Source organism: Gopherus flavomarginatus, chromosome 8 (assembly GCF_025201925.1).
Source record: "Gopherus flavomarginatus isolate rGopFla2 chromosome 8, rGopFla2.mat.asm, whole genome shotgun sequence".
In the NCBI taxonomy this organism is placed as follows: domain Eukaryota; kingdom Metazoa; phylum Chordata; order Testudines; family Testudinidae; genus Gopherus; species Gopherus flavomarginatus.
Window position 1 is genome coordinate 93,299,072 of NC_066624.1, and position 27,544 is coordinate 93,326,615.

A 27,544-nucleotide genomic window follows, 5' to 3' on the forward strand; every position below is an offset into this window, starting at 1 on the left:
TGCCCCTTGATAAAATTACAATATCTCTTCTTGCTATAATTGTGCAAACATACTTCAAAAACTATTTACATTTTATGCATCTTGCTTTCAGTAGTAGTAGTACCAGTTGCAGAATGTATGTATTCTGCATATATAGCTTGCTCTTTGGCATTCATGTTTGATTCAGCTGTACAATAAAAAGCTTTCATGGTTTAAGAAACTCTTCAAAGGCAGTTTTAATAAATCTCACTTATCCTTTGTAAAAGGAGGCCTCTGTATCAAAGCTTCCATCTAAATGCTTCAGAGTTCTGCAATTATTAGAAAATTACACTGTTTACTAGATCATCTTCCTTTAGCACAAACACATGCTTTGCTTTCCCCAATGAATTGTTGTAGAAAGGGGAAAAATTGATTTTTTTGTAACAAGCAAAGTTGAGTGTAACAAGTCAGATTCACTAAATATCTGGTACGTCGTGCTTAGTACAATGCAAGATAATTTATTATACTGTAAGTAATCTTAACATTACAGTTAAATCACCATAAATCCAGCAGGAGAAGCTTAAGTACTAACAATTGGATTCATGCTCGTATAGTCTTGATTTCTCATTTTCTAAAAGAAAAGCTGTAAACCATCCCTTTATATCATGACACCATTCATTTTAAAAATTAGCAAACTACTAAGACAGACTTCAGCTGCTTGGGTCCTGCTATATTTGAGTCACATTTCTGATATACTGTAAACTAGGATGAGGAAAAGAATTGCATGTATTGCAAGGTAGTTGCCATGTACCCTTCTGGGAGAAGAAGCTTTCTTGTATTCAAAAAATATAATATCCTACCAACTATCGTCATTAATACTTATTGCTGTTTGCAATACATTTTCATATATGCTATTAAAATTAAATTCTGATTGAGTGTGAAAGCCATGTGTGTAAAAATCATGATTCTAGACACAGTGTGATAAATAAATAAGGTCTCTAACTGTTAAAGAACATAACGTTTTTCTCTACATTGAGGATCTACTACATATGGACACTATTCTCAGTAGACAAGTTGAATATTACGTAATGTGTTCCAAAGTTGGTGATGCACAGTCACAGACTAAAAGCTGTGCTCGTGTTTTATTTAAATACCAACTATACAGTGAGGAGTGATGCACTATTCTGGTTTTCAGTTATTGTAATTATGCAGGCTAGCTTTTGTACGAGGAAGCATTGTTTCTGCAAACGCAAACTTTTTCTAAACAAACAACCCCAACTTCGAAGAAGACATTTCACATAGTAGCTGTTGCATCATCAACCCTGGCAAATTCAGTTCATAATGGCAACAGTACTTTCACGCTGGTCTCCAAATAACTGGGAGAAGAACTCAAAAGCCAAATGGATGTGGATAGGTATAAAGACATAAGCTGTGTACACTACCATAGCAAAAACAGTAATAAAAATAGTATGGAACATGGATTGCTCCCAGGGCTCCAACACATAGCAACAGGTGATCAGTAGGTATTGATAGTATAGCCAGTAAAGATAATCCTTCACATGCTTAATATCCATCTTCAGCTTTTAGTGGCTTTAGGAACTTGATCTGTAACAACAAAGAACAATGCATTATAGTGGAGATGAAGGATGAGTGGAATGTTGAAAGCCCTAGACGGAGAGGTGGAAAAAGCCTTGATGCGGTGAGTTACTATGACATACACAGCTGTGTGTGTTGTAATTGTTACACAAAATAGTAAAGTTCATCAAATAAAAATAAAGTACCTATGTTATCACAAGCCTCTAATCTTCCTGGAGTCAATACTAATAATAACTGGTTTTGGAGGAGGAGAAATTCCACTTGGAAAAAATAAAGTATCAGTTGGGCACTCAAAATTCTTAAATACCTGATTTTTGAATATTCTTTATTCCATCCTATAAATGGAGTTAAAGGCTACTGTCTGCTCTTGAATGCAAAGACTCACATGGAAGTCAGAGGGAAGGCTTCAGCCCCAGTTCTGCACACTGGGAGAGTAGACTCTCATACTTCCGGAATAAGGATGAGATTTAAAAGAAAAAAGCTGCTCATTCCAAACTCCTTTGCATTTTCATTTAGTCCATTTCTTAAAAACAAACAAAACAACCCTGCAGAAAATCAAAACAGAACTTGAAAAATGTCTAATCTACCCAGATCCACTGGGTTGAATTAGCTCACCTGGTAAGATGTATCGTCAGCACACTTCCATAAAATCAAAGCATAAACTTTAGAAATGAGAGGAACATTTGAGCAAAGTTTAGACAGCTAGGGAAAATTCTTTCCTCAGAGCTACCCAACAAGTAGTAATTTTAGATATTCTACATTCCTGCTTATATACAGAGACCAGAGTACCTGAGCAGATGGTTGCCAAGAGATGTGCTTTGCCCATTGTTTGAGTTTCTAAGTGTAGTTTTGAAGTCTGTTATGTTAATGCTCTCTTTAAATTCAGGATGGCACAAAAGCAGGCTACAGTAAGGATAGCGATTAAGTGATTATAAACAGCTGTTCCATATTTCACAGAAAATATTTTTTTTCTTTTTAAGTACCATGTGTAGAGACACATTTATTCACATAGATCTGTCCTTGGTTCAAGCCTAGGGAAGTGGGGTGAAGGAGAAGCTTTAAGCCACTGTTGTGATCTCCATTCTTTAGTGGCATCTTCCTGGCATAAAGCAGAGCAGCATCCGGGTATTTCCTGTTGCCTATGACCTCCCAAGGGGCTACACCAACAGGCATGGACTGCCCAGGTCTACAGATGCCCTGAAATCATCCCATTTTCCCTAAACACCACCCCTGCTCCAGAAGCTGCAAGTTGAGGATGGTGTGGATCCTCTTACGTCAACATCCTCCAATCGCCACTTAAGCCAGCTTTTAGGCTCTTTTGTGCTTGCGTCCAGATGGGAAACTGTTACCAATTGAGCAGAGCTGGTCAGAAAATGCAACTTCTGTCCAATCGTTTTCTTTTAATATCTATACAAATTAAAAGGTTAACATTAAGATGAACCAAAACAAGCAAGTTAGACAAAAATATTCCATTTTGTTTTCAAATCATTTGTTTTTCCACCTAAAATTTGATTGAAATTGATGTGTTCACAAAATGTTTGTTTTGACAAAACAGCATTTGCCAATGGAAAACTGTTTGTCAAAATTGAGTCATAAGGACATCATTCATTCCAAGGGCCCATCTGAAAGCTTAACTGAGAAGTCTCCCAGTATATATTCTTAGTTATTCCATAGTATTCATAGCAAGGCAACAAGAACTAGGAGCACTGAAGACTCAGTCTGAGGGGGAGGAGTGGGAAAGTGGAGTCTTCTTCTGAGCAGTCAGAGGCTTGCATGTGTTCATATTAAAGATTGTCTTTTCAACCTGAAATTATCACACACAGACTAGCAGAAGAGGAGAGGGGAGTTAAAAAAGTCAAGACAAGCTATAAACATGATTTGACTTAAAAAAACCCTCATGATTATGAGGCCAATCTCATTGTTTTGGGGGGGTCTGACTCATGGTTTTTGATCTTTGAAGATTGGCAGTACTGCATCTCCTCTACCTTCCTCTTCCATAATATTTTGGTGCACCTTCCCACTTTTATTTGTTTTACGATTCCATGATGGCTATGATTCACCTAGCTACAAGGACAGAATGCTGGACCTTCTCCCAGGATATGCAGACCGCTGTGTGGAATGGAATCCTGTGCAGGAGCTTGTGAGCCACTAGAATGATCAGGGATAGCTGCCGGTGAGCCTGGTGCCTGCCCCAGTGGGTGGGCCTGTGTGCGGTATAGCCACACCAAAGGTGCTGCAGGTGTAGGGTGCTGGATCCTGGGAGCAGTGGCCCAACATGCTGCTGTGGTTTCCAGTAGAGCCCTGCAGCTCCATGGATACAAATTTATTTTCTGGATATCTACATCGCAGATATAAATTGTGTAGCCATGCAGGGCTCCAGTCTAAGGGCACAAGGGAACATTAGATCATTTAGTCTGACTTCCTATATATCACAAACCATTATACTTCATCCAACTATCCCTCTATTAAGCCCAACATCTTCAGTTAGACCAAATCATTTCAGTCCTTCGGAGACTGAACTGTGTGCTACAGGCAGATAACAGGAGACTGAGGTGCCACCAATGCATGAGGTCCCTGCAATGGCTGGGGATTGATTAGGTGAGAGATACCCAGCTGATCCTAGCAGGTGAACCAAACCCTGTGCTGCAGAAGAAGCCAAACTCTGCCCCAGCTCCTTGCCAATCTGACCTGGGGAAAATTCCTTCCTGACCTGAAATCTGGCTATCAGTATGACCATAAGCAAGTGAACAAGATACCTCCACCAGGCATCCTTTCTAGAGGATTCTCTGTGCCAAATCAGAGCAGTGGTCCAGGCTGTTCAGTGTCCCGTCTCCAGCTGTAACTAGATGAAGGCAACCCCTCCTACCACCCTGCCCAAAATGCATCTAACCAGTTGTGCAGTGGGGAAAACAATCCTTCCTGACTCCAGTGGGTGTCCAGCAGTTGAGAGGTCTTTTTGATGGATCCCTCAGAGGAAGAGATCAGACGGATTCTGCTCTTTGTAGAGGAATGATACTATCTCCAAGATGTTCATAATATGTTCCACTGAACCAGAAAAAGCCAAAAAGCTTTTAAGAATTCTCCCAAGTCTGACAGACCTACATTCTAGTGTATTGGTATTAGGCCAGGCCCAGAGCTGTCCCGTCAGCATTAGAATAGCTGCCAGGCATAATTTTTAGTGAGAAAGGTCAGGTCTGAAGTAATAAAATAACAGATCTTTTCAGTGGTAGCTCTCACAATGCCATACAAATGAGGGTATCATTATTCCCAGTTTACCTCTCTATGTTTCAGTGTCACCATTTGTAAGGTGACTTTCCCATAGTCACCAGAAAGTCAATGGTAGATGTCAAGAATAGAGCAGAATAGGTAAAAAGGATGCAGATAAGGCATTTGAATGGGACTGAGGGGACCTGAGTTCATTATTCAGCTTAGTCACAGACTTCCTGTGTAAAATCTACCAAATCCCTTACTCTACTCCGGGGTGGGCAAACTTTTTGGCCCAAGGGTCACATCTGGGTATGGAAATTGTATGGCAGGCCATGAATGCTCACAAAGTTGGGGTTGGGATGCAGGAGGGGTTGAGGGAGCTCTGGCTGGGGGCGAAGGCTCTGGGGTGGGGCTGAGGATGAGGGGTTTGGAGAGCAGGAGGGGAAATGGGGCTGGGGCAGGAGGTTGGGGCCTGGCAGGGGATTGGGGTGCAGGCTCCGGGCAGTGCTTACCTCAAGCAGCTCCTGGAAGCAGCAGCATAACCCCCCCTCGAGCTCCTACGCGGAGGCATGTCTGCAGGCACTGCCCCACAGCTCCCATTAGTCACAGTTCCCAGCCAATGGGAGCTGTGGGGGTGGCACTTGGGGTGGGGGCAGTGTGCAGAGCCTCTTGGCTGCCCCTATGCATAGGAGCCAGAGGAGGGATCTGCCGCTGCTTCCAGGAGCTGCGGCATGCATGGACCGCTCCCGACCCCAGTTCCCGGCTGAAGTGTGGGGCAAGCCTCAGTCCCCGATCCCCAGCGGGATCTCGAGGACCAGATGAAAGCAGCTGGCGGGCCAGATGTGGCCCACAGGCCATAGTTTACCGACTGCTGCTCTATATACCTCACCTCATAGGGTTGTTGTGAGGACAAATTCACTAGTGATCATGAGTTGCACCATAAACAGCACCATATACAAGTTCCTAACTAGACAGAACTCAGGTCCACTGACTCTCTACAGTGCTCTGAACACTGGGCTATGCTGTCTCTAAATAAAATATAAAGGTTCATCTAAATTAAGATAGACAGTAATTTTTAAAGTCTCTGTCTCTACCTCTGACACACTTCCACATTTAGTATACTGACATATTCATTTTGAGTGGGGTTTTTGGAAACATACCAAATGGAAAGAGCATCTCAGGGTAATAGAATTCAATATAAATTATATATATAGATACGTTAGAAAAAAAACAACCATGTAGATGGCAAGAACCAAAGCCATCTTAAACCAACTGATCCATGAACAAGATGCAAGAAAATCCAGTGTTATCCTGGCACAGATGCCTTTTACTAAGACCCATTTACATTAACTCAGAGCTGGCTTTAAGCACATACACTACTTCAGGTCTGAAGGCTTCTGGAGGTGCCAGGCAGACTTACAACTCATGAGCCAGCCAGATTATTCCATAACGGCTGGACTAGATAGGGAAAGAAATAAAGAATAAATGTTCTGGGTGTTTGGAGCCCCTGCACATTTTTTAAAACTTGATTTTTTTATTGTTTTTATATAAAATATAAGCACATAATGAAACAAAACAGAGAAATTCATGCACAACATGGAAATAGCAGATAAATAACAAAATTCAATGTGCATTATTTGCACAACATGGAAAAAAACCAAAACCAAAGCAAAATACCTAAACCGTAGAGGTCATTCAGGACATCAATTATTCAAGTGACTAAACGAGAACATAACCTCTGAGTATTGGAGACTAAAATATACTAAACTGCAAAAGTATGCAATAGCGTCATGTGTGACCAGACATCCTCATATTTTTTTCAAGTGTTTCTAGTACACAGACATTTTTTTCTCATGAATGCAGTAGTAGAGAGCTGACTAAGCCAATCTGTCTATGGAGGGAGGAACTGCAGATTTCCATTTTCTCAAAATAATTCTTTTGACCACTAAAAAAGTTACTGCAATTCATTTCTTAACATTAACTGGTAATTCCAACTCATTCAGCACCCCTAAAATACACAAGCTAGGAGAAGGAAAGAGTAACATTTAAAATTTTTGAGAGCTGTATACGTTTTTTCAGAACACATGCCTTTTTGACAGGCATAGAGGATGTGTGAAAGGTTAGCATGTGGCTGTTTGCATTGCCAACTATTGTTGTGTGTTGCCAATCTAGCCTTAAAAAAAACATTCTGGAGTCCAGTACTACCTGTTTAATATCTTATTCTGGAAGAATTGCAAGGACACAGAACTTGAAGTATCTTTCATATTAAGCCAGATATCCTCCCATGTCTCTGTTGCACTAGTAAGGCTAAAGTATTTTTTCTTTGAGACTGAAATTGAGGAGGTAATGCAAAGCATTGAGCCACCTATAAGTAATTCTTACAAAGTGACTTTTGTTTCCATATTTCTTAACATGTTCTTCTAGAGCTGAGAGAGTTGAAACAGACCAATTGTCCCCTATCCTTGCATGAATCCTTAAGAACAGCCACTGAAAGAAGGAACTGAGACACAGCAATAACTGATATTTGTTTCACATGTAATCGAAGGAGGCCAGTCTATAATCTTGTATTATATCTTTAATTTTTGTTAATCTTTTTTTTTTTTTTCCAAATTGTCTTAAGCATGGAGTTAGCCTTGATCCTGAGGCACAGGTTATCCCATAGTGGTATGAGAAGAGAATTTGTAAGATTGGGTGCTGTAATCATCTGAACGCATTGCAGAATGCCCCATGTAGATGCAAAGAGTGGGTAGCATCTTAAGGTATATACAAGAAGAGAGGGAACCGAATGGCATAGCTAATTTTCAATCTCAAACCAGTCCGGTCTGTATACAGAGCCACTGGAAGGAACCCCTTTACAACGGAACACATTTGGAGTGCTAGATAATATTGATACAAATCTGGCAACCCCATGTAACTTCCAGTTATCCAAGATTTTTTAGGGGCCTTGTGTGACAAGCAAGGCTGTTTTTTTAATCTCATAAATTTCATAATACACCTATTTATTCGAGCAAAGAGCAAGGGAGATACTTTGAGAGGCAATAGGCTAATGATATAAGTCAATCTTGGGCCAATATTAATTTTGGCTATTTCTGTTCTCCCCAGTAAGGACAGAGGGAAGAGACACCATCTCTCTGCTTCCTTGGACATTTCTTTTAATATACTGTCCATATTTACAGAAACAATTTTGGGATGATTAGGACAAATATTAACACCTAAATAAGTGATTTCCTTGCTTAACTGAAATGGAAAATGCTGACACTGAGAAGGATTGGGTCTTTTGTATATATTCAGAGCTTTTGTGATTTATTCCAGTTAATGCGAAAACCAGAGATCTTTCCAAAAAATATCAATCACATTCCATAATGATGGGATTGATGAAGATGGGATTCTTCAATAGTATAAAAATGTCAGCATATAAACTGATTTTGTATTTTTCCCCGTTTATAGTCATACCATCAGTGGCTGAGTGCTGACATATTTACGTTGCCTGTGGTTCAAGAGAGAGATTAAAAAAAGAGGGTACAGTCCTAATTGAAATGTGGTAGAAATATTTCCATTCATTGATAATGAAGCAAGGGGAGAGATGTACAATACACTGACCCAGCTCAGGAATATTGGTCCAAATCCATTTTTTAAGGACAGCCATTAAATCAGGCCATTCAACCCTATCAAAGGCCTTCTCTGCATTTAGAGATAAGACTAGGGAGGGAACATCTGAACTTGCTGGATCAAGTGAATGATTGTTATCATCAGTCAATCTTCCTTTAACAAAACCAGCTCGATATGCATGTATAAACTGATGGGATGATGGCATTCAGTTGTGCCTCTAAAATGTTTGCAATTATTTTGCAATTTCTACTCAATAGAGATATGGGGTGGAAAGCCACAGTTACAACCATTTTTGTTCTTTAATTTTAAAGTAATTAAAACAGTTCTCATGTCAGGACACATGGTTCCTTTTTGAATGTTACATTGAAGATCTTTGAAAAAAAACAGAAGATGGCTGATTGCAAAACATTTTGTAGAAATCTGCTGGAAACCATCCAACCCAGAGGCCATACTTGAATTCATATTTTTATAGCCTATTCAATTTCTTGTGTTGTGAAGTCTAGACACAACACTTGTTCTGAAATCAAGGTATTAAATGATAGGCCTTCAATGAAATTTATTAGTCAGTTTGATTTATATAAAGGTTGATAGAATTGTTTTAAATGATTATATATATTGGTTCAAAGATGGCACTCCTGTCTTCTTGTAAGAAGAAAAAAGTATTAAGTCTTCTGGCAAGCAGTTTACCTGCCTTATCCCTCCATTCATAATTTCTTTGTTTGACCCTCTTGAATGTAAATTTGAATTGGCTGGATAAGCATTCATTATATTTATATTTGGCATTGATTAGAGAACATTGAAGGTTTTCATTATTTGGGTCAGTCTTGTGTGTTCTCTGCAACACATCCATTTCCTTGTCCAGAGAATCTAATAACTGGTGTCTCTCTCTCTTCTTTTGGGAGGCATACTTTATGCATTCATGCCTTACAGTAGCTTCCAAAGCTTCCCAAAAGATAACTGCATGCTTATTTTCTTGTATGAAGGCAGAGATGATTGAATCAATTGCAGAACAAAATGTTGCCTTTTAGTAGCACAGTGCTCAGCTTCCACCCAGAAGATTTTAATGAAGTGTAACCAGTGTCATTGGTAAGTATAATAGGAGCATGATCTCAAAGTAATATATTATCAGCAGTTGCTTCTAGTCATGCTGGAATCAGTTCTAAAGATACAAAAAAAAGTCAATTCTGGAGTAAGATGAATGTGCTATAGAGAAATAAGTACAGTCATACTCTTTGGGGTGTCCCAGTCTCCATATATATTTTAAATCAAGTTAATTCATTAACAATTAGGGTTGGCCTACTGTGCTTTGAAAGCTGGGTTTCATGCAATTGGATTTGTCCTGATGTCTATCTAGCATAGCATTCCAGTCTCCTCCCAGTATTACAGGAATGTCTTTTTTTAGAAAAGGGTCTTGCAAAATCTTGTGGAGCCTGCTAAACCCATAGTGAAGGTGGATTGATACTTGATGCTGTATCTGGCATTGGTCCCCTCAGGATTTGCTTCATACCACTGAACGCAGCCCTCTTTTTGTTAAGCTCAGATGAGATGTCAGGAAAAAAAGAGAAATGTTGTGTCTATGTAAGGGTTTTGGCTTCTGGCAGTATCCGTTAACATTACTTTATCATTGAATTTCCGCAGCTTGAAGATGATTGATCTGGGCTTCTCAGACTCCTGGCCTTGTAGTACCTGACATTCAATGAACCCTTTCAATATCTAATGGGGGCAGCTGGGGGTCCAATTTAAGTATGTCAGGGAGCAGCCTCTGAAGAAAGTAATATCCTTCTTCTTTAGACCTTCAGTAATGCCCAAGATGTGAAGGTTGTTTCTTTGAGATCTGTTCTCCTGCTGTAAGATTAAGGAAACAGCTTCTTCTTTAATTTCACTGTTTTCAGTGGCAGTCTTTTGTAGCTCATTTTCCAACTAAGCCATTTCAGCTTTTACATCACATAGCTCTTTAGCGGTTGAATCCAGTCTTTCTGTGAGGAATTCTTTCAGTGCTGCGATATCCTGGCCTAGGTTCTGCTGTGGCCTTGCGGTCTCCCCCTTCAGCTGATTAGGTCTTTTGTTGCCCCTCATTTTTTTTTCCATTGGAATCCATATTCAACAATTTGAAGTTTATCCAGGGAATTATTTTAAACTTTTATGACAGGAGCTTATTGCCTAGGAAAGTAATTATTAGAGATGAGTAGTTGATATATGGGGAGTGAGGAGGTCCGGGACTAAGCAGCCATCTTCCTCACAGGTACCAGGTGACCCTACCATGCACATTTTAAGTGTCCTGCATTAGCTGGTCTGGTCTCAGAAATCCCAGTCTCAATGGATCATTACACAAATATCACCCGATAACAAAAACTGATCTGGAATTTTACTTCTTTTAAAACCGCAGAAATGTCCTAATTAAAAGTTTCTTCCTTCTACTGCTCTATATGCATACACATGCCCACTTCTTGCTTAGAGCCAGAGCACCAAGATACTATGCAAAATGCTGTTCTTGCTGCATTTCCAACCCCTAGTCCCTCTTTTTCAGCAACATTTTCTCTGCAGTTTCTGCTAGTTGGGAGGAGATGAGAAGATGGTTTCTCAGCATTGGGTTATTTTGCTGCTGGACTACTTAAGATTTTTTTTTTAAGCATCAGTCAGCTAACCAAAGTTATTTCCTATTTAAAGATCATGGAAAAGTTAAAACCAGCTATGAATAAAATGAATGGAATTCAGTCTAAACACTAGAAATCACTGGCAAACTCAGTCCCTCCTTCTGGAAGCAGGATGAAAGGAGAAACCTGAAAAGCAGCTTTCTTTGTACTAAATCACAACCTGATTTTCCTGCCCATTGACACACCTTTGATTAAATCAGTCTACACAGAGAAAGATATTTAAAAGAGTCTCAGTGCTTGTTGACACTGGGCTCATTTCTCTTTAAAAACTCTACTGTGTCATTGTCATGTAATCCTGCTCTGAACAGGGTTAGACAACATGGTGTTTAAGGTACTGGTGAGAACTTAGAGCCTTGTTTAGGCTCTAGGACTCTGACTGGTGGCTGCACTGTTGATAGCATTGTTGGAAAATTCTTGGCAAAAAAAAAAAAAAGTTTTCTTATGGTGTAGCCAGTCTACACTAGACTCTGAAATATGGTTTTAATTTAGTTAAAATGCAGCTCTAGCTAAACCAGTTTGGGTGGCTAACATAGATAGAGGAAAAGGGATTTAAAATAGGAAAAACACTAGGGTTGTAAACACCCACTGGGTTTGTAACACATCTGGACGCTGAGTCTCCTCTGCTGGTTCACATTGTGTGTGTTCCTTTACACTTTACAGGATTTGATTGATTTCTGTGGGAGTAGGATCAGCTGCAACTGGTCCTCTTGGAAAAATCTTAGCATTTACATTGTTTTGGGGAAATCCCCCCGCCGTTGTAGTTCCATCAGTCATGCTATGGATTTAATTTGGGCATAGGCTTGTACTGGCCCTTTGTACAGGGATGAAATTCACTACCTGTCAATAATTTCTTTTAAAAAACTATGCAAATTACTTATTTCACTTTTAATACATTACTTTAGCTATTTCTAATTTTATTGCAGTAAATGGATTTGTTTCTCACTGTTAAGTGATTGCATCCCAGTCTTATTCATTGCACTCCTTCCATCTCAAATACTGAATACCAAACTCTTGTCTGCTTGTATTGGCACTAGTGTAAAATGTCTGGAGCAAGTCCATTGACTTCAATAGATTTACACTTCTACAAATGCAACCAGAATGAGGCAGGGATAAATAGCCCTAATGCGTCATTCATTTTATACCAATGTGCCTTGCCTACAAGGTACCTTTTTAAATGCTTAAGCACACTGAGGGCTTGTTTACACAGGTAAGTTATTGCGGAAGATAGGTAAGAGTTTAAGAGTGCCTTTTTCCAGTTTAGCTTAATCCATATTGTGAATTAAGCTAACTCAGCAAAAGGAACTTTTATTCCAAACTAAAAGTGTTGACATGAGAAACTGTTCCACAATAGCTGTTATGGAAAAACTTTGACTGGAATAGCTCTTGCAGTCATTTTCCTTGTGTGGGCAAACTCTTGGTATTTGTCTTCTGCGTTAACACCATCCAGAGCTCTATGTACACCTGGTCCTCTATTACTGTATATTGATCTAGAGAAACTGAAATTGTATACATGTATCATTTTAAGTTCATTTGGTACATGGAACACCACTAGAAAGGAAGTTTGGTTTTAGTGCAATAATTCCTGTACATGTTTCAGGCATTTTGTATGTAGGAGGTGAAGTTAAGGCTGCATCTAAACTTGATTTTTGGAAATTTGCCACCTTTGTAGCTTTAGCAGTGTGTACCACTTAGTTGCTTCATTCAAGCTTACCACTCTGGTAAGGTACTAGTGTTTTAACCACAGTGCTGTCTAACTATGCTCAGAGGTAAGAATACCAGTGGCCACTGAAGCCTGTTTACACTTGCACTCTCACAGTTGTGGGAAGACTTATTTTTTTAACTAAGAAAAATTCAAATGTACAGAAGGTCTAAGAGCCCAATCCAACTCCTACTGCCTTCAGTGGGAGTTTGATAACGTCCCAGTTACTTAACTCTAAATCGTGGCATTTATTTCACTATTCACACTTGCCATGGTGTATGCTATTGCTATGTCACAGAGACTTATTATAGGTCTTTCAACAGACAAAGCTAAATAGTCATGTTCAGGCCCCCATTTTAAATAACATCCAACTCCTGGTTTTGGGTTGAAATTTTCCATGCTTGGTTATAACCCAAAGGTGAATTTTTTTTGTTTAGCTGTTTGAGTTACAGAAGAATGCAACAACAGAACGTCAAACAGTGCAGCTAGATTTTGTAATCCAGAGCCACTACAGAAGTAGCAATTAAACTATGCTGCACCTCTCAAAATCCACACAGAATTTCCTTCCGTCTGGCCCCGCAAACACACCCAGACCTTCGTTGACTGCTGCTTTGGAAGCTTTTAAATAGTTTCTCAGCTGCCATTACAGGTGGCTGGCCCTGGGCGTGTGAACTCCAATAACTCACAGGAGTTACATGGTAACTGTAAATATAATTCGTAGATTCTTGCCAGATTGAGAATGTATTTCTACATGGGTTGCGGTGTGTTGACAATGACAGTCCCTGAACTATTATTTACTCCTGCATTGAAGCAGAGCATGCAAAGCCAGTGTGACGACTATTCATAATACAGTTTCAAATGATCTAGGACGTAATTTAGATTAGAGAAAGCAAATCTCAGATTGCTCAACAGATGTTCCATTCAGAATTACACCTGTCAATGCTCCAAGAATGTGGAGCTGATCTATAGCTTCCAATGGAATCTGGTCTGAGGAGGGGATATCAACTCCTCTAAGCATACCAAAGTCCAAACATAGGAAATATTCCAATTGTTTTTTTGTTTGTTTGTTTTTAAACTAGGAATAGTCAAACAACCTTCAGGGAAATCAAAGATTGTCAATATTCACATTGAATATTCACTAACATACTGTACCACTCTTGGATTTGTCCTTTCCCTAGCCTCCTTTTTGCCATCTAAAAGAACATGAAGCCTCTCCCATCTATTCCATTGTACTGTGCTTATCACAGTAATATCTAGGCCTCTTTTCTTTAGTCTATCATCGCTAGAATACATTTGCAGTACAAATATATTCTTTCAATATTTGCTATTTTCCTCCCTCTAAAGATTTCTCCATTTTTTTGGGTACACAATTTGTTGTTTCTTCCCTTATTTGACTTCAGTTCATTTGTCCATATCCTATGTCTCCCCACCCTCTCAGCCACCATCATTATTCTGCATTCACTCCCCCTCTTAGGTTGTGAGCTGGGCAGTGTATCTTGATTAGCTTCCAGATGTAGGTGATGAGTGTTTCAAGAGCCATTTAAATGCAAGTGAGTTGCTCCCTTCCACCTCAAATGATTGTATTTTAGTGGTGGCCACCCCCCACCCCCGCAAATGGTTGCATTTTATTGGCCAGGTGGAGAACTACATGGGTCAAATCCAGAGATCTTTGCCAGTGAGTTCGATAGGGTCACCCTTTCACCCTGGTTTTTATTGTGTGTGCAACTCTATAGAGTTTTGAGTAGAAATGGGCCAAAACCAATCCCTGAACTTTGTAGGTGATGATAAGAATCCAGAACTGGGTTTAAATTGGAAATAATACTAAAAAGTTCAAGGGCTCTTTAAGGAGGGGCACTACTAGATATTTTTAACTGACATTGCTCCAGATCTTTTTTGGTCTTGTTAAGAAATTTCAGGCTCACTCAGGAGCCTTCCAGTAATCCATGGTTCTAGAAACTAGGCTGGAAACATTGAGAGAACTTCAAAACACAGCACCTGCAGAAGGTTACAAAAATAGAGGGGGCGGGGGAGGTATAAACAAAGTTAATCAAGATTTTATGAACCTCTAAAGAGCTTTCAGATTAGCTTTTATTTTATTGAAACTCATTTGCTCAACTCTAAGCCACTTTGATATGGGCTGATGGTATTAACTGGGTTTTGTGTATACGCAGACAAATTATTTATAAAATCAAATTTGGCTCTTTTAAAGTTTTTTTTAATTTTTATCAATATAAATTTTACGGGTATGAAAAATGATTGGTTTTACTTTTTATTGATTTAAATTTTCATAAGGTGGGGTAGTCAAACAATTATTTAATGGGAGTAGAGGTTAAGATTCAGAAAGTTTTATAACCATTAAAATACAAATTGTCAACATCACATGTCAAAATATACAAAGTAAATATCCTTAAATCAAACTCTGGGTTCTTAAGCAGCATTTTCTTTACTTTGCCTATCTGTACATTTCAATTATTACCAATGGAAATTTTGTTTGGTGTGTTTAAGCTGAAATTGATGTTTGCTGACAATTACTGATAAAAATCTAATCCTACCAAGCCTACATAAAGATTATATGTAATCTGACAAGTTGAATGTTGTCTTAGTTCTATTAATGATATCAAGTGGAAGATGTTAGCATTTGAAGTACAAGTATATCTCCTTGCTGTACTAATAAAATGAAGCAGAGACCCGCTGGTAATGGCTTATGCTAGTCATTGGGTCACAAAAGAAAAAAATATGGAGGTAGTTATGGTAAAAGTGGAAGTAAAAAGGGGCCTGCATCTTTCAGATTGACATATTTATTACCCATGCAGATTCCTCGAAACAGCCCTATCATCAGAGATTCACCCTTTCAAACTGGCACTCCTAAGAATGGCAGGCTACAGCCAATAGCTGCACAGAAATAAGTCTAATTTGACCAATCTGACTTTGAAAAAAGTGAGCACACCCCTGACTTGTGGGAGACATTTGAACCAGAGGACACTGTGAGCACTATTGTCCATTCGTAGGATGAGGGAGCAGAGAAGAGCAGTGTATCTGTTTGGGTGGGATGAGAAGGTTGCCTGTGGATGAGACATGGTGCTGTCACAGTGCCACTTCCTGAGAGGTGGAAGAAATGTGTGGGTTGTCCTCTGGAGAAGCTAGGGCAGGTAGAACTAGTGGATAGGGAGGAGAAGCTCCCTATAATGGGCTTCTGACATCTTACTTCAAGGGGTCACAAAAGAAAATACACTTGTGGTCTGGACTTGGGGATAGGGGAGCTGATACTCTTACTAAGAGAAAACACAGGGACTATTAGGGATGCTGTAGATTCCCACCGTGAAAGCAGCAGCAGCACAAAATATGGTACTTACTAAACTGGGGGAAAGGACATAATTGCAGTGGGGTTATTTTTCCTTTGCAATGATGCAGTGCATGCAGTTACCCAACGTATATGCCCGCCAGCTGTTCAGATCAGTCTTCACTCCCATCTCCACCCCCTCCCCCGTGGGTAGGTTCCGCAGTTGTGCTGCCCCACTGCAGGCACAACAAGCAGCATGAGGTAAAGATTCAGAGTACACAGGATTTGCAGTACCATAGCTCCATGAGATGGAGTGTTTGTCATCAGATAATAAGAGCATTTTAACTTCTGGATGTCAATTCATCAAATAGTACCAGAGGCAGGTCTGTGCTTCACTGCCTCGCCATGCTCCTGGCACATAGCTGTTTAACCACATAAGCCCCTACCCCTGAATTATGGCCTCTCTAGGGATCCCTCTACCATTGCTCCCATTGGTGATGGTTGTATTCTACTCCCACCTCCTTGTACTGATGTTGATCTTTTCCCCCAGGCTCCTTCTCTGCCTCCCTCCCTCCTTCCTCTTCCACAATGGCCACAGGAGCACTTCTAGCATGAATGTTTGCAAACACATATATTCACACTAGTACTCATGCTACTTGTGTGCAGAAGATATTCATATAAACAAAAAAAATAAATAAAATCACATACTGAATGTTTGCAAATACATGGACAAAAAACATCATAAATGGCAGCCAAATGAAGCAGTTGGGCTTATTTGCAAGAATACTTGAGAATACTTTTTTTTGTCTCTCCTCACCCATCTCTACCTTAAAGCAGATAAGTATTATTTTACAGGTAGAGAAAGTGCAGGATTAACATAAACCAGCGATATGAGCCCAAAAAAGCTTGAAAGCTAAAAACTGGGAGTTGACCCTTGTTGCGATGGTGCCAATTTGGTGTGGCCGTGCTAAATGAATGGTGTGAGCATAACCTGACCTGACTTAAACATGGCTGAAGAACTGCAAAGGCTCCTGGGAGCAGGGACCCTTTAAGCCTGAGAGTGCAATTGATATAGGACCTACTGGTCGGCAAATATGGGCCCATGCAAAAGTAAATATCACATGTATAAAATTCCAGCATGTAGCACAGGTTGACCTCATTATAGTGACCCTATAGCAAGGACACCATGCAGAGAGCCAGAGTGAATGATTGATGAGTAAGTGTGGAGTGGTCTTTGTTCCTAACCCTGGCCCCTTCCAAAATACTAATCAGCTCAAATTAATAACCACACATCCAATAGGCATTCTTTTGAGACATGTGAATCTTCTGAGGAAAAAGAGTATAAGAATCAAGCAAAGTAAATTACTGTTGAGAAAAGGAGAGAGGGGATTCCTTAATTGACGCTTGAAGAAGATGCTAGACATAGTAGCTCAAACTCTGCTCCATGGGCTTGAGTAGGACTGTGACCTGAGCAGTTTCCAGGTAGCCAAGGCCTCACCTTGAGGTAATCTGAGACAGACCAGAGGCCTGAGGAGACTAGACCTGGAGGGAAGACGTCGTCCTCAGTAGAATTGGTAAAGCAGGAACTGTGTGAGGCTAGCACTGGGCCTGTTTGTGTATGTTTGTGAAAAAGAGACTCACTAAGAGGAATGTAAAAAGAATAGGAGTACTTTTGGCACCTCAGAGACTAATAAATTTAATGTAGCATAAGCTTTCGTGGGCTACAGCTCACTTCATGGGATGCCTCTAGTGGAAAATACAGAAGGAAGATATAAATATACACACAGGGAACTTGAAACAATGGGTTTACCATACACATTATAAGGGGAGTGATCAGTTAAGGTGAGCTGTTGTCAGGAGAGAAAAATAACTTTGTAAAATTATTTCCCCATGCTTATCTTTCCCTTCCCTATAATTGCTTGTATCTCCTTGTCAAGTGCTGGAAATGGGCCATTTTCATTACCACTACAAACAGTTATTTTTCTCTCCTGCTGACAACAGCTCACCTTAACTGATCACTCTCCTTATAATGTGTATGGTAACATCCATTGTTTCATGTTCTCTGTGTGTGTGTGTGTAAATAAAATTATCTTCCTTCTGTATTTTCCACTACATGCATCCCATGAAGTGGGCTGTAGCCCACGGAAGCTTATGCTACAATAAATTTGTTAGTCTCTAAGGTGCCACAAGTACTCCTGTTCTTTTTGCGGATACAGACTAAAATGGCTACTACTCTGAAACCTAAGAGGAATGTATAGCTCTTAATGTATAGTTCTTTAATGTCTAACACAGGAGTTATGTGCTTAATGCAATCCTTTACTGCTTGTGTAATTCCTTCTCAAACAAACTGCAGTGTATACAAGTTAATTACTGTGGACCTTTTTCATTGGTATGAAAGTAATCTGCTCCACAGGGAACCATTAAAGATCCATTCAGAGGTAGCAGCCCCCTGGTACCAACAATGCTCATCCTCCCTTCTCCATTACTCCCTTTGCTTGCCTGTTACACCCATTTTACAATTAAGATGCAAAATTCTTGGTGGGTAGATCCTCATAATTGGTGTAAGTTGTCTCAGCTCCACTAACTTCACTGGAGTCATGATAATTTACACTTGCTGAGGATCTGCCTCTGGGTTCTTTACTAAAGTCAGTGCAGCACCTAACACAATGGGATCCTGGTTAGGACCCCTGGACACTACCATAATACAAATAAGTAATGACTACACTGAAGTGGCACAAACAAAAGTGGCTTGTCCAAGGTCAAAGAGCTTAGGCCTTGACTACACTGGAGAGTTGCAGCACCGGTGATGGGTTTACAGCGCTGCAACTTACTCACCGTCCACACATGCAAGGCACATACAGTGCTGCATCTCCCTGGCTGCAGCACTGGCTGTACTCCTGCTCTGCCTGGGGTATAACGATTGCAGCGCTGGTGATGCAGCACTGCTCTGCCAGTGTGGCCACCAAAAGCACTGTAATTGGCCTCCAGAGGTATTCAGAGGGATCCCAGAATGCCACTCCCAACAGCGCTGCAAATGTGGCCACAAATGTGGCCACACTGCAGCGCTGGTAGCTGTCAGTGTGGCCACACTGCAGCGCTTTCCCTACACAGCTGTACGAAGACAACTGTAACTCCCAGCGCTGTACAGCTGCAAGTGTAGCCATACCCTTAGAAAGGCCTAGCTCCCCGTCCTGTGCTCCTGCTACAGTATTCCTCACTTCACAGTTTAAACCATATATCTTTTGGAAACATATACATCACACAGACATCTTACAGAACGTTTCGAACTAGGTTCTGGTCTGATAATCTCACCCACTTCATTTGCTTTCTGGAGTCTATCACATAGTATGTTGTTTTTTCTCATTCCCAACATGAGACTACCAGAGGTTGGAATAGAATGTGCCCTAGAAAGGCTAATTATCTCCTCTTTTGTGTCAGCTGCTAAGATGTACCATTCTTGTCCAGTTATTTGGAGGGAAAAGGAGGGGACAGTGAAGTGAAGGCATAAGGGAGAGAAAAGGAGCACAGGTAATATATAGTTTGGAACTAGTTTTTTTTTAGTTGAAATAATTTATATATGTACTTATCTGCCGCCCCCCCCCCCTTGCCACAGTATCTGACCTCCTCACAAACATTAATAAATGCCTTTTAAGAAACCTCTTCTGAGATCGGGGCATATTATCATCATCCCCATTTTATAGATAGGGAAACTGAGGCAAAAATAAATTAATCTCAGACTTACAAAAGAGTTTGGTACTCAGCTCTGTTGCAGAAATAATTTATCTGAGATCACACAGATCTGGGAATTAAAACCTCCCAAATCCAAACACCTAATCCCCAAACTATGTTTCTTCCTTTAGCCCGAAGTCCTGTCAGTGTATCAGTGTAGTGGCTGTAAGATCTTCAGACAAATGAACAACCCTTATAACATAACTAAAGCGCAATTACTTACACTTCTTTTAGTATGGTTCATGGAAATACCAAGGAATTATCTTGAACTACTTGTAGGCAAAGAGATTCTCTCTCTCTTTAAGGAAAAATAAAGGAATATTGTAGAAACATTAGTGCCGGTGCCATATAAGAACAAGCAAACTCTCACCTCTGCTTCTAGGCGTCTTACACTAGTTCTGGATGAGAGATGCTCCAAGCTGCTGGGCTCCCTACTGCATGGAGAAGTGTGAAAACTGAGCTGGCTGCTGGGTTCTCCCAGTTAGGTCTTTTTTCCTGCTCCACCCTGCCTGGCCCCTTCTCACTGCCGCTAAAACCTCCCCTACCAGCCAACCTGATTGCGGTGATTAATGACTGACACAGAGAAAGCACGAACGCAGTGGGCGTTATCTCGCTGCCAAGCCCAAAGCCATGGCCTGGGGCGGCTGTAGCCCAGCCTCCGGCGCGGCAGTTACGCTAGTTATCGGAAGAATGTAGCCAAACAACTTGTGCTGCTGAGCTTAGCCCGCTCTGCGGCCACGGGCCGGGCGCACTGTCGGGCGGACCGGACCGGACCGGGGAGCCCGCGGAGGCGTTGCAGTTACCCCAGGGCTGCGGCGGTGTGAGCCGAGCAGGCAGAGGGACTGGGTCCTGAGCTCGCCGCGGGCACCAGGAATGCAAACGAGGCGAGCTCCTGCAGCGGGCATGCAGGGCGCGCCAAGGCTGGTCCAGCGGCAGATCACAGGGGTCTCTTGGCTGCTGCCTAGCAGCCCTCTGCAGCTCCTGCAACAGCAAAACGGAAACAAGCGCAAGCGGCCGAGGCACTGCAGGCAGCTCCCTGGCCCCCAGCCCGCGAGGCAGCCAAAGCTTGCAGCGGTGGTTTGCTGTCAGGCTCCGCTCCAAGCCCCAGGCAGTGTGTGCCCGCAGCAGAGAAAGCCTCAATGGATGTTTGTGCTCATGCAAACCTTTACCTGCTCGCGCTGCCCGCGCGCTTATCAGCCGTATCTTTAGGCAGGAAGGGGAGAGCAGCAGCCTCTGGAAAGCTGCCGTGGCCAGGGCGGCTGCAGGTGAGGGATACAGCGTAGGCTGGGGCTGCATTGGCTGCGCAAGCCGCGGGGAAAGCGTGTTCTGGGGAGGGATGGAGGCGGCTGCTGCCGCCGCTTAGCCGGCTCGCTGCCTACCACGTGCGGACATTGAGTGCCCCAGGCCTGGCGCGGGAAGGGTGTGTTCGCCCGGCCTCCCCCCACGCCAGCCCCGAGCTCTGGGCTGGGGAGCGCTAAATCACAGAGGCAGGGATGCTGATTTCCCTGCTCGGTGTGTTAGCCTCGGTATCAGCAGGGGGGCTTGGTTTGTTCCTGCACTTCAGACAAGTACAGTTACTACAGGACCCCAGCAGGGGGAACCGAAGCCGGGCAGAGCCCGCTGCTGGGGGTTAGAGGGAGGGGGCAGAGCCGAAGCCCAAGGGCTTCCTTCGCCAGGCAGGGGGGCCTGTACCCTGGGCCTAGCTGTCCAGGGCTGAAGTCCAGGCTTCAGCTTTGGCCCCTGGGGGTAGAACTTGGGCTTCAGCCCTGGACCCCAGCAAGTCTAACGGCAGCCCTGGTGACCTCATCAAAATGGGGTCATAACCCTCTTTGGGGTCCTGACCCACAGTTTGAGAACTGCTGCCCTGAAAGTACAGTGCTACACGTCCGGCGGGGAGAGAAGAGGAACTCAGGGAACACATTTTGTGTAGAATTTCAAATAGAAAAATCCACTGAAATTAATCTCAGACCAGCATGAACTCTGCTACATCAGCTCTGCCACTCCACCCCTCCCCTTAGAAGATGTCACAGAATGCAGATGGCATGATGGTAAAGGAATGGCATGGAAGCCAGCTATACTGCCAGTGCTAGGAGGGAGAGGCGAGAATGTCTGCTCAGAGGGGATTCCCACATGGCAGAGACCTGCAGGATGTTCAGTGCATTTGTTCACCAGATCTCAACCCAATGTGATTCTGAGGTCATGTCTGTCCTCTCTGCAGTACTGCTGCACCCCATATAGCCAAAGGGAACACACAGGGCAGACCCCCAGAAGTTTGATTAGTAAAATCCCTTCTACACGTCTTAACACAGTAGGAGAACAGAAGAGGCTCCATGGCCCACAGTGACCTCTGTACAAAAAGAGATAACGTTTTTTGTTGTTTTTTTTTAAATAAGGCAATGCAGCGAATTAAGGCAAAGTTACTCAGCACAAGTATCACCAGCAATAAAGGCAAAATGGATTAAAGTGTATGGCCAATGCCAACAAAAACTGAAGTACAACCTTGAAAAGGAAATATCCTAAACTACCGCACTCCATGCTTTGAGCTTTCCTTGACCTAATTCATTATTAAGTTCCCAAATAAATTTAACAAATGGAATAATAGTGTTAAATGCATGTTATTTGCTGAGTGCTACCAGTGGGCTCATAGTTAATACTAGAAAACTCAGTTAGAACCTCAGCCCACATACATGTTTGGTTGAGAACAATAATTTATCTACTAGTAATCTTAGTGCTCATTCCAATAGCCAACAATAGATACTAAACCCAAGCATTATTGGTGTATTAACCTTTATGCAAGCCTGACCTGGGTCATGTGACTGGGGTCAGGAAATAAGTCAATTTCTTACAAGAATTCCAGTGCATTGTATTTTGATTAAGTTGTTGAGGTCAACAGATTAGGTCCATTCTTTATGATATGATATGTGGTTGGCACAGCTGTGCTAAAGTTCTGTAACAAAATCTGGGGCCAGATGAATTTTTTTTTGGTTAACAAATCTAAAAACAGAGCCAGGTTTTGAAACTTCAGTTATCTAGGACAGTGGTTCGCAAACTTGTTCCGCTGCTTGTGCAGGGAAAGCCCCTGGTGGGCCGGGCCAGTTTGTTTACCTACCACATTGGCAGGTTCGGCCGATCGCAGCTCCCAGTGGCCGCAGTTCGCTGCTCCAGGCCAATGGGAGCTGCTGGAAGCGGTGCGGGCCGAGGGACATACTGGCCACCACTTCCAGCAGCTCCCGTTGGCCTGGAGCAGCGAACTGCGGCCACTGGGAGCCGCAATTGTCCGAACCTGCGCACGCGGCAGGTAAACAAACTGGCCCGGCCCACCAGGGGCTTTCCCTGCACAAGCAGCAGAACAAGTTTGGGAATCACTGGTTTAGGATGAGTTTTGAGTGAACCCAAGCAAATGTTTGCCTGTGAATGGAAACCAACTAACTCTTGAAAGTTTGGGCTGACTTTTCATTTTAATTTTTACTTGGACCAAGGGGTATGTATGCAGATTAACCTTCTGGAACATTCTGCAATCTCTAGTTGTAGTGTTGGAGAGAGGATGAGCTGGGTGGGGTTTCATTTCTTTGTCAATGTATCATTACAAAACCATCTATGAATATATAATTATCAACATGAATAATGAATATAATTAGATTTGCAATGAAGATTTGTGTAAAGTGAGATATCTATTAACATCAGCTCAGTCCTACATTGTAGTTGTGTGCGGTTTTTAAAGTGTACCTGTTTAACCCAGGCTACGCTTTATTTCCCCAGTGCCTGCAGCAGAAATGATCCATGTGAGACAGCTACCTAATATCACTTGCACCATGGATATTTGGTGGTAACAAATGATGCAGAAATACTTGCCTGAATCTTTGTATTATAAGCCCAGCTTTACACCAAACCAAGCTGATTCATGTGACTTTTCAAACAGATGATTATACTAGGGCTCCTGATGCAATGTGAAGGGTCAAAAATTGACATGGGTTTCAATTCTGGTACTTTTGACTTACTCTCTTGGCTCAGCATCTCTCCCAAGTGGTTCAGCCTAGAAACATGAAATCAGTGGGTGCTGCTTACTAACATTTCTGAAAATCAGGCCACTTATTAGGTATATAAATTGGAATTTAGAACTAACTTCACACACCAATTCTTGGAAATCTTGGTGGGGGTCACTCTTCTCAGAGACCCTGTCTTGGTAGGCAGAAAGTGAGTGGTTTTTAATAGTGTTAGCTCAGTCAAGATGACTTAAATGATTGGACAGTCCTCTGAATGCTCATTGAAATGCAGGCCAACACATTTGAATATATGTTAACTGGCCACATTGTAGCCTACGCTACAATACCTGAGATAACATGATTGAAACACACATACTTTTTGCCCCTCGTGACACTTGCCCAAAGTCACAGAGCCAGCCCTGAGCTGCTGGGCTCCTTCTACTTCCTCCTCAGTCTGTACCTGCAGCCCAAATTAAAATGTCAGCCCAGCAGCTCTCTATCTTCTCACCCCTCTCCTACTGGCCCTCTTGGGCAGCTCCTAGGTCTCTCTCTGTTCCTTGGAAGGGAGAGACACAAAGGCCTAATGCTGTAGCAGCAAGAGAAGGAACATCTAGGAGACCCTTAGGAAGGTGGAGCAGTACTAAGGTAAGGAGGATGCAACCAGCATGAGGGCAGTCTGCATTAAATGTGGAGAAGCTGCATTAATTGTGTGTGTGCTGGAGGTGGCTGGCAACTGGCATTAACTGCATGGTGGGAGGGAGCAGGCAGGATGTCTGTCATGAATTGTGTGGAGGTTGCTGCATTAATTGGGGGGTTTAATTAGTTAGACTCATAGACTCATAGGTCAGAAGGGACCAATCTGATCATCTAGTCTGACCTCCTGCACAAGGCAGGCCACAGAACCCTACCCATCCACTTTTATAACAACCCCTAACCCAGGACTGAGTTATTGAAATCCTCAAAATTGGTTTGAAGACCTCAAGCTGCAGAGAATCCACCAGCAAGCAACCCATGCCCCACGCTGCAGGGGAAGGCAAAAAACCTCCAGGGCCCCTGCCAATCCGCCCTGGAGGAAAATTCCTTCCCGACCCCAAATATGGCGATCAGCTAAACCCTGAGCATGTGGGCAAGACTCACCAGCCAGCACCCAAGAAGGAATTCTCTGCAGTAACTCAGTTCCCATCCCATCCAACATCTCCCCGCAGACCATTGAGCAGACTTATCTGGTGATAATCCAAGATCAATTGCCCAAATTAAACTATCCTATCATAACATCCCCTCCATATACTTATCCAGCTTAGTCTTAAAGCCAGAAAAGTCTTTTGCCCCCACTACTTCCCTCGGAAGGCTGTTCCAGAACTTCACTCCCCTAATGGTTAGAAACCTTCGTCTAATTTCAAGTCTAAACTTCCTTATATCCAGTTTGTACCCATTCGTCCTCGTGCCTACATTAGTACTAAACTTAAATAATTCCTCTCTCTCCCTAACGTTAACCCCCCTGATATATTTATATAGAGCAAACATATCCCCCCGCAGCCTTCTTTTGGCTAGGCTAAACAAGCCAAGCTCTTTGAGTCTGCTTTCATAAGGCAAGTTTTCCATTCCTCGGATCATCCTAGTAGCCCATCTCTGGACCTGTTCCAGTTTGAATTCATCCTTCTTGAACATGGGACACCAGAACTGCACACAATATTCCAGATGGGGTCTCACCAGCGCCTTATATAACGATACTAACACCTCCTTATCCTTGCTGGAAATACCTCGCCTGATGCATCCTAAAATCGCATTTGCTTTTTTAACAGCTGTATCACATTGGCGGCACATAGTCATCCTGCTATCAACCAATACCCCAAGGTCCTTCTCCTCCTCTGTCGCTTCCAACTGATGTGTCCCCAACGTATATCTAAAATTCTTATTATTAATCCCTAAGGGCATGACCTGGCGCTTTTCACTATTGTATTTCATCCTATTACTATTACTCCAGTTTACAAGGTGGTCCAGATCTTCCTGAATAGTATCCCTGTCCTTCTCCGTGTTAGCAATACCCCCCAGCTTTGTGTCATCCGCAGACTTTATTAGCACATTCCCGCTCTTTGTGCCAAGGTCAGTAATAAAAAGGTTAAATAAGATCGGTCCCAAAACCGATCCTTGAGGGACTCTACTAGTGACCTCCTTCCAGCCTGACAGTTCACCCTTCAATACGACCCGCTGGAGTCTCCCCTTTAACCAGTTCCTTATCCACCTTACAACTTTCATATTCATCCCCATCTTTTCCAATTTAACTAACAGTTCCCCATGTGGAACCGTGTCAAACGCCTTACTGAAATCGAGGTAAATTATATCTAGCGCATTTCCTTTATCTAAGTAATCCGTCACCTTCTCAAAGAAGGAGATCAGATTGGTTTGGCACGATCTACCTTTAGTAAATCCATGTTGCAATTCGTCCCAATTACCATTGACCACTATGTCCTTAACTACTTTCTCCCTTAAAATTTTTTCCAAGACCTTACATACTACAGACGTCAAGCTAACAGGCCTATAATTACCCGGATCACTTTTATTCCCTTTCTTAAAAATAGGAACTACGTTAGCAATCCTCCAGTCGTACGGCACAACCCCCGAGTTTATCGATTGCTTAAAAATTCCCGCTAACGGGCTCGCAATTTCATGCGCCAGTTCCTTTAATATCCTCGGATGGAGATTGTCCGGGCCCTCCGATTTTGTCCCATTAAGCTGTTCAAGTTTGGCCTCTACCTCAGTTGCGGTAATATCCACCTCCATATCCACATTCCTGTTTATCATCCCTCCATCATCGCTAAACTCCTCACTATCTTATTAAAAACTGAGGCAAAGTACTTATTTAGATATTGGGCCATGCCTAGGTTATCCTTAACCTCCATTCCATCCTCAGTGTATAGCGGCTCCACTTCTTCTTTCTTTGTTTTCTTCTTATTTACGTGGCTGTAGAACCTTTTACTATTGGTTTTGATTCCCTTTGCAAGGTCCAGTTCAATGCGGCTTTTAGCCTTCCTCACTTTATCCCTACATGTTCTGACCTCACCAAGGTAGCTTCCCTTGCTAATCCCGCCTTTCTTCCACTCCCTGTAAGCTTTCTGCTTTTTTCTAATCCCCTCTCTGAGTTGCTTGCTCATCCAGGTTGGCCTACAACCCCTGCCCATGGTTTTTTTCCCCTTTCTTGGGATGCAGGCTTCTGACAATTTCCGCAGCTGCGACTTAAAGTAATTCCAGGCCTCCTCCGCATTTAAATCCACAAGTTCCTCCGTCCAATCCACTTCCCTAACTAATTTCCTTAACTCTTTAAAATTAGCCCTCGAGAAGTCGAAAACCCTAATCCCAGATCTACATTTGTTTATCCTTCCATCTAGTTTGAACTGAATCAGCTCATGATCACTCGAACCAAGGTTGTCCCCTACCACCATTTCTTCTACGAGGTCCTCACTGCTCACCAAAACCAAATCTAAAATGGCATCCCCTCTCGTAGGTACTTCAACTACTTGATGAAGAAATCCATCTGCTATCACATCCAGAAAAATCTGACCCCTATTATTCTTGCAAGCACTCGTCCTCCAGTCTATATCCGGGAAGTTGAAGTCTCCCATAATCACACATTTCCCCTTTGTGTTTACTTCATTAAAGAGGTCTCTATCCGTATCCAAATCAGATCCCGGTGGTCTATAGCACACCCCAAGCACTATCTCAGGGGAAGCTCTAGTTGCTTTTTTACCCAGTGTGATTTTTGCCCAGACAGACTCTGTCTTATCCATTCCATCGCTTCTTATTTCATTACAGTTAATCTCATCATTGATGT

At 42.3% G+C, this 27,544-nt stretch overlaps 1 protein-coding gene across 3 annotated transcripts; it reads right to left on the bottom strand.

The window, feature by feature from the left end:
- Nucleotides 1-667: 667 nt before the first annotated feature.
- SPTSSB (serine palmitoyltransferase small subunit B) lies at nt 668-20,997 on the bottom strand. Of its 3 annotated transcripts, XM_050966203.1 has the most exons (3): nt 20,902-20,956; nt 20,103-20,166; nt 668-1,563 (listed from the first exon to the last, which is right to left on the bottom strand). In XM_050966203.1, the coding sequence occupies exon 3, from the start codon at nt 1,530-1,532 to the stop codon at nt 1,290-1,292; it is 243 nt and encodes an 80-aa protein (XP_050822160.1). In that variant the 5' UTR covers nt 1,533-1,563; nt 20,103-20,166; nt 20,902-20,956; the 3' UTR covers nt 668-1,289. The 3 variants fall into 3 exon arrangements, with proteins under 3 accessions (XP_050822160.1, XP_050822161.1, XP_050822159.1); XM_050966204.1 differs by lacking the exon at nt 20,103-20,166 and having other exon boundaries at nt 20,902-20,997; XM_050966202.1 differs by lacking the exon at nt 20,902-20,956 and having other exon boundaries at nt 20,103-20,197.
- Nucleotides 20,998-27,544: the final 6,547 nt, after the last annotated feature.

Coding starts and splice junctions, on each gene's coding strand:
- SPTSSB (XM_050966204.1), bottom strand. CDS start 1,532: ATGGATATTAAGCATGTGAAGGATTATCTTTACTGGCTATACTATCAA.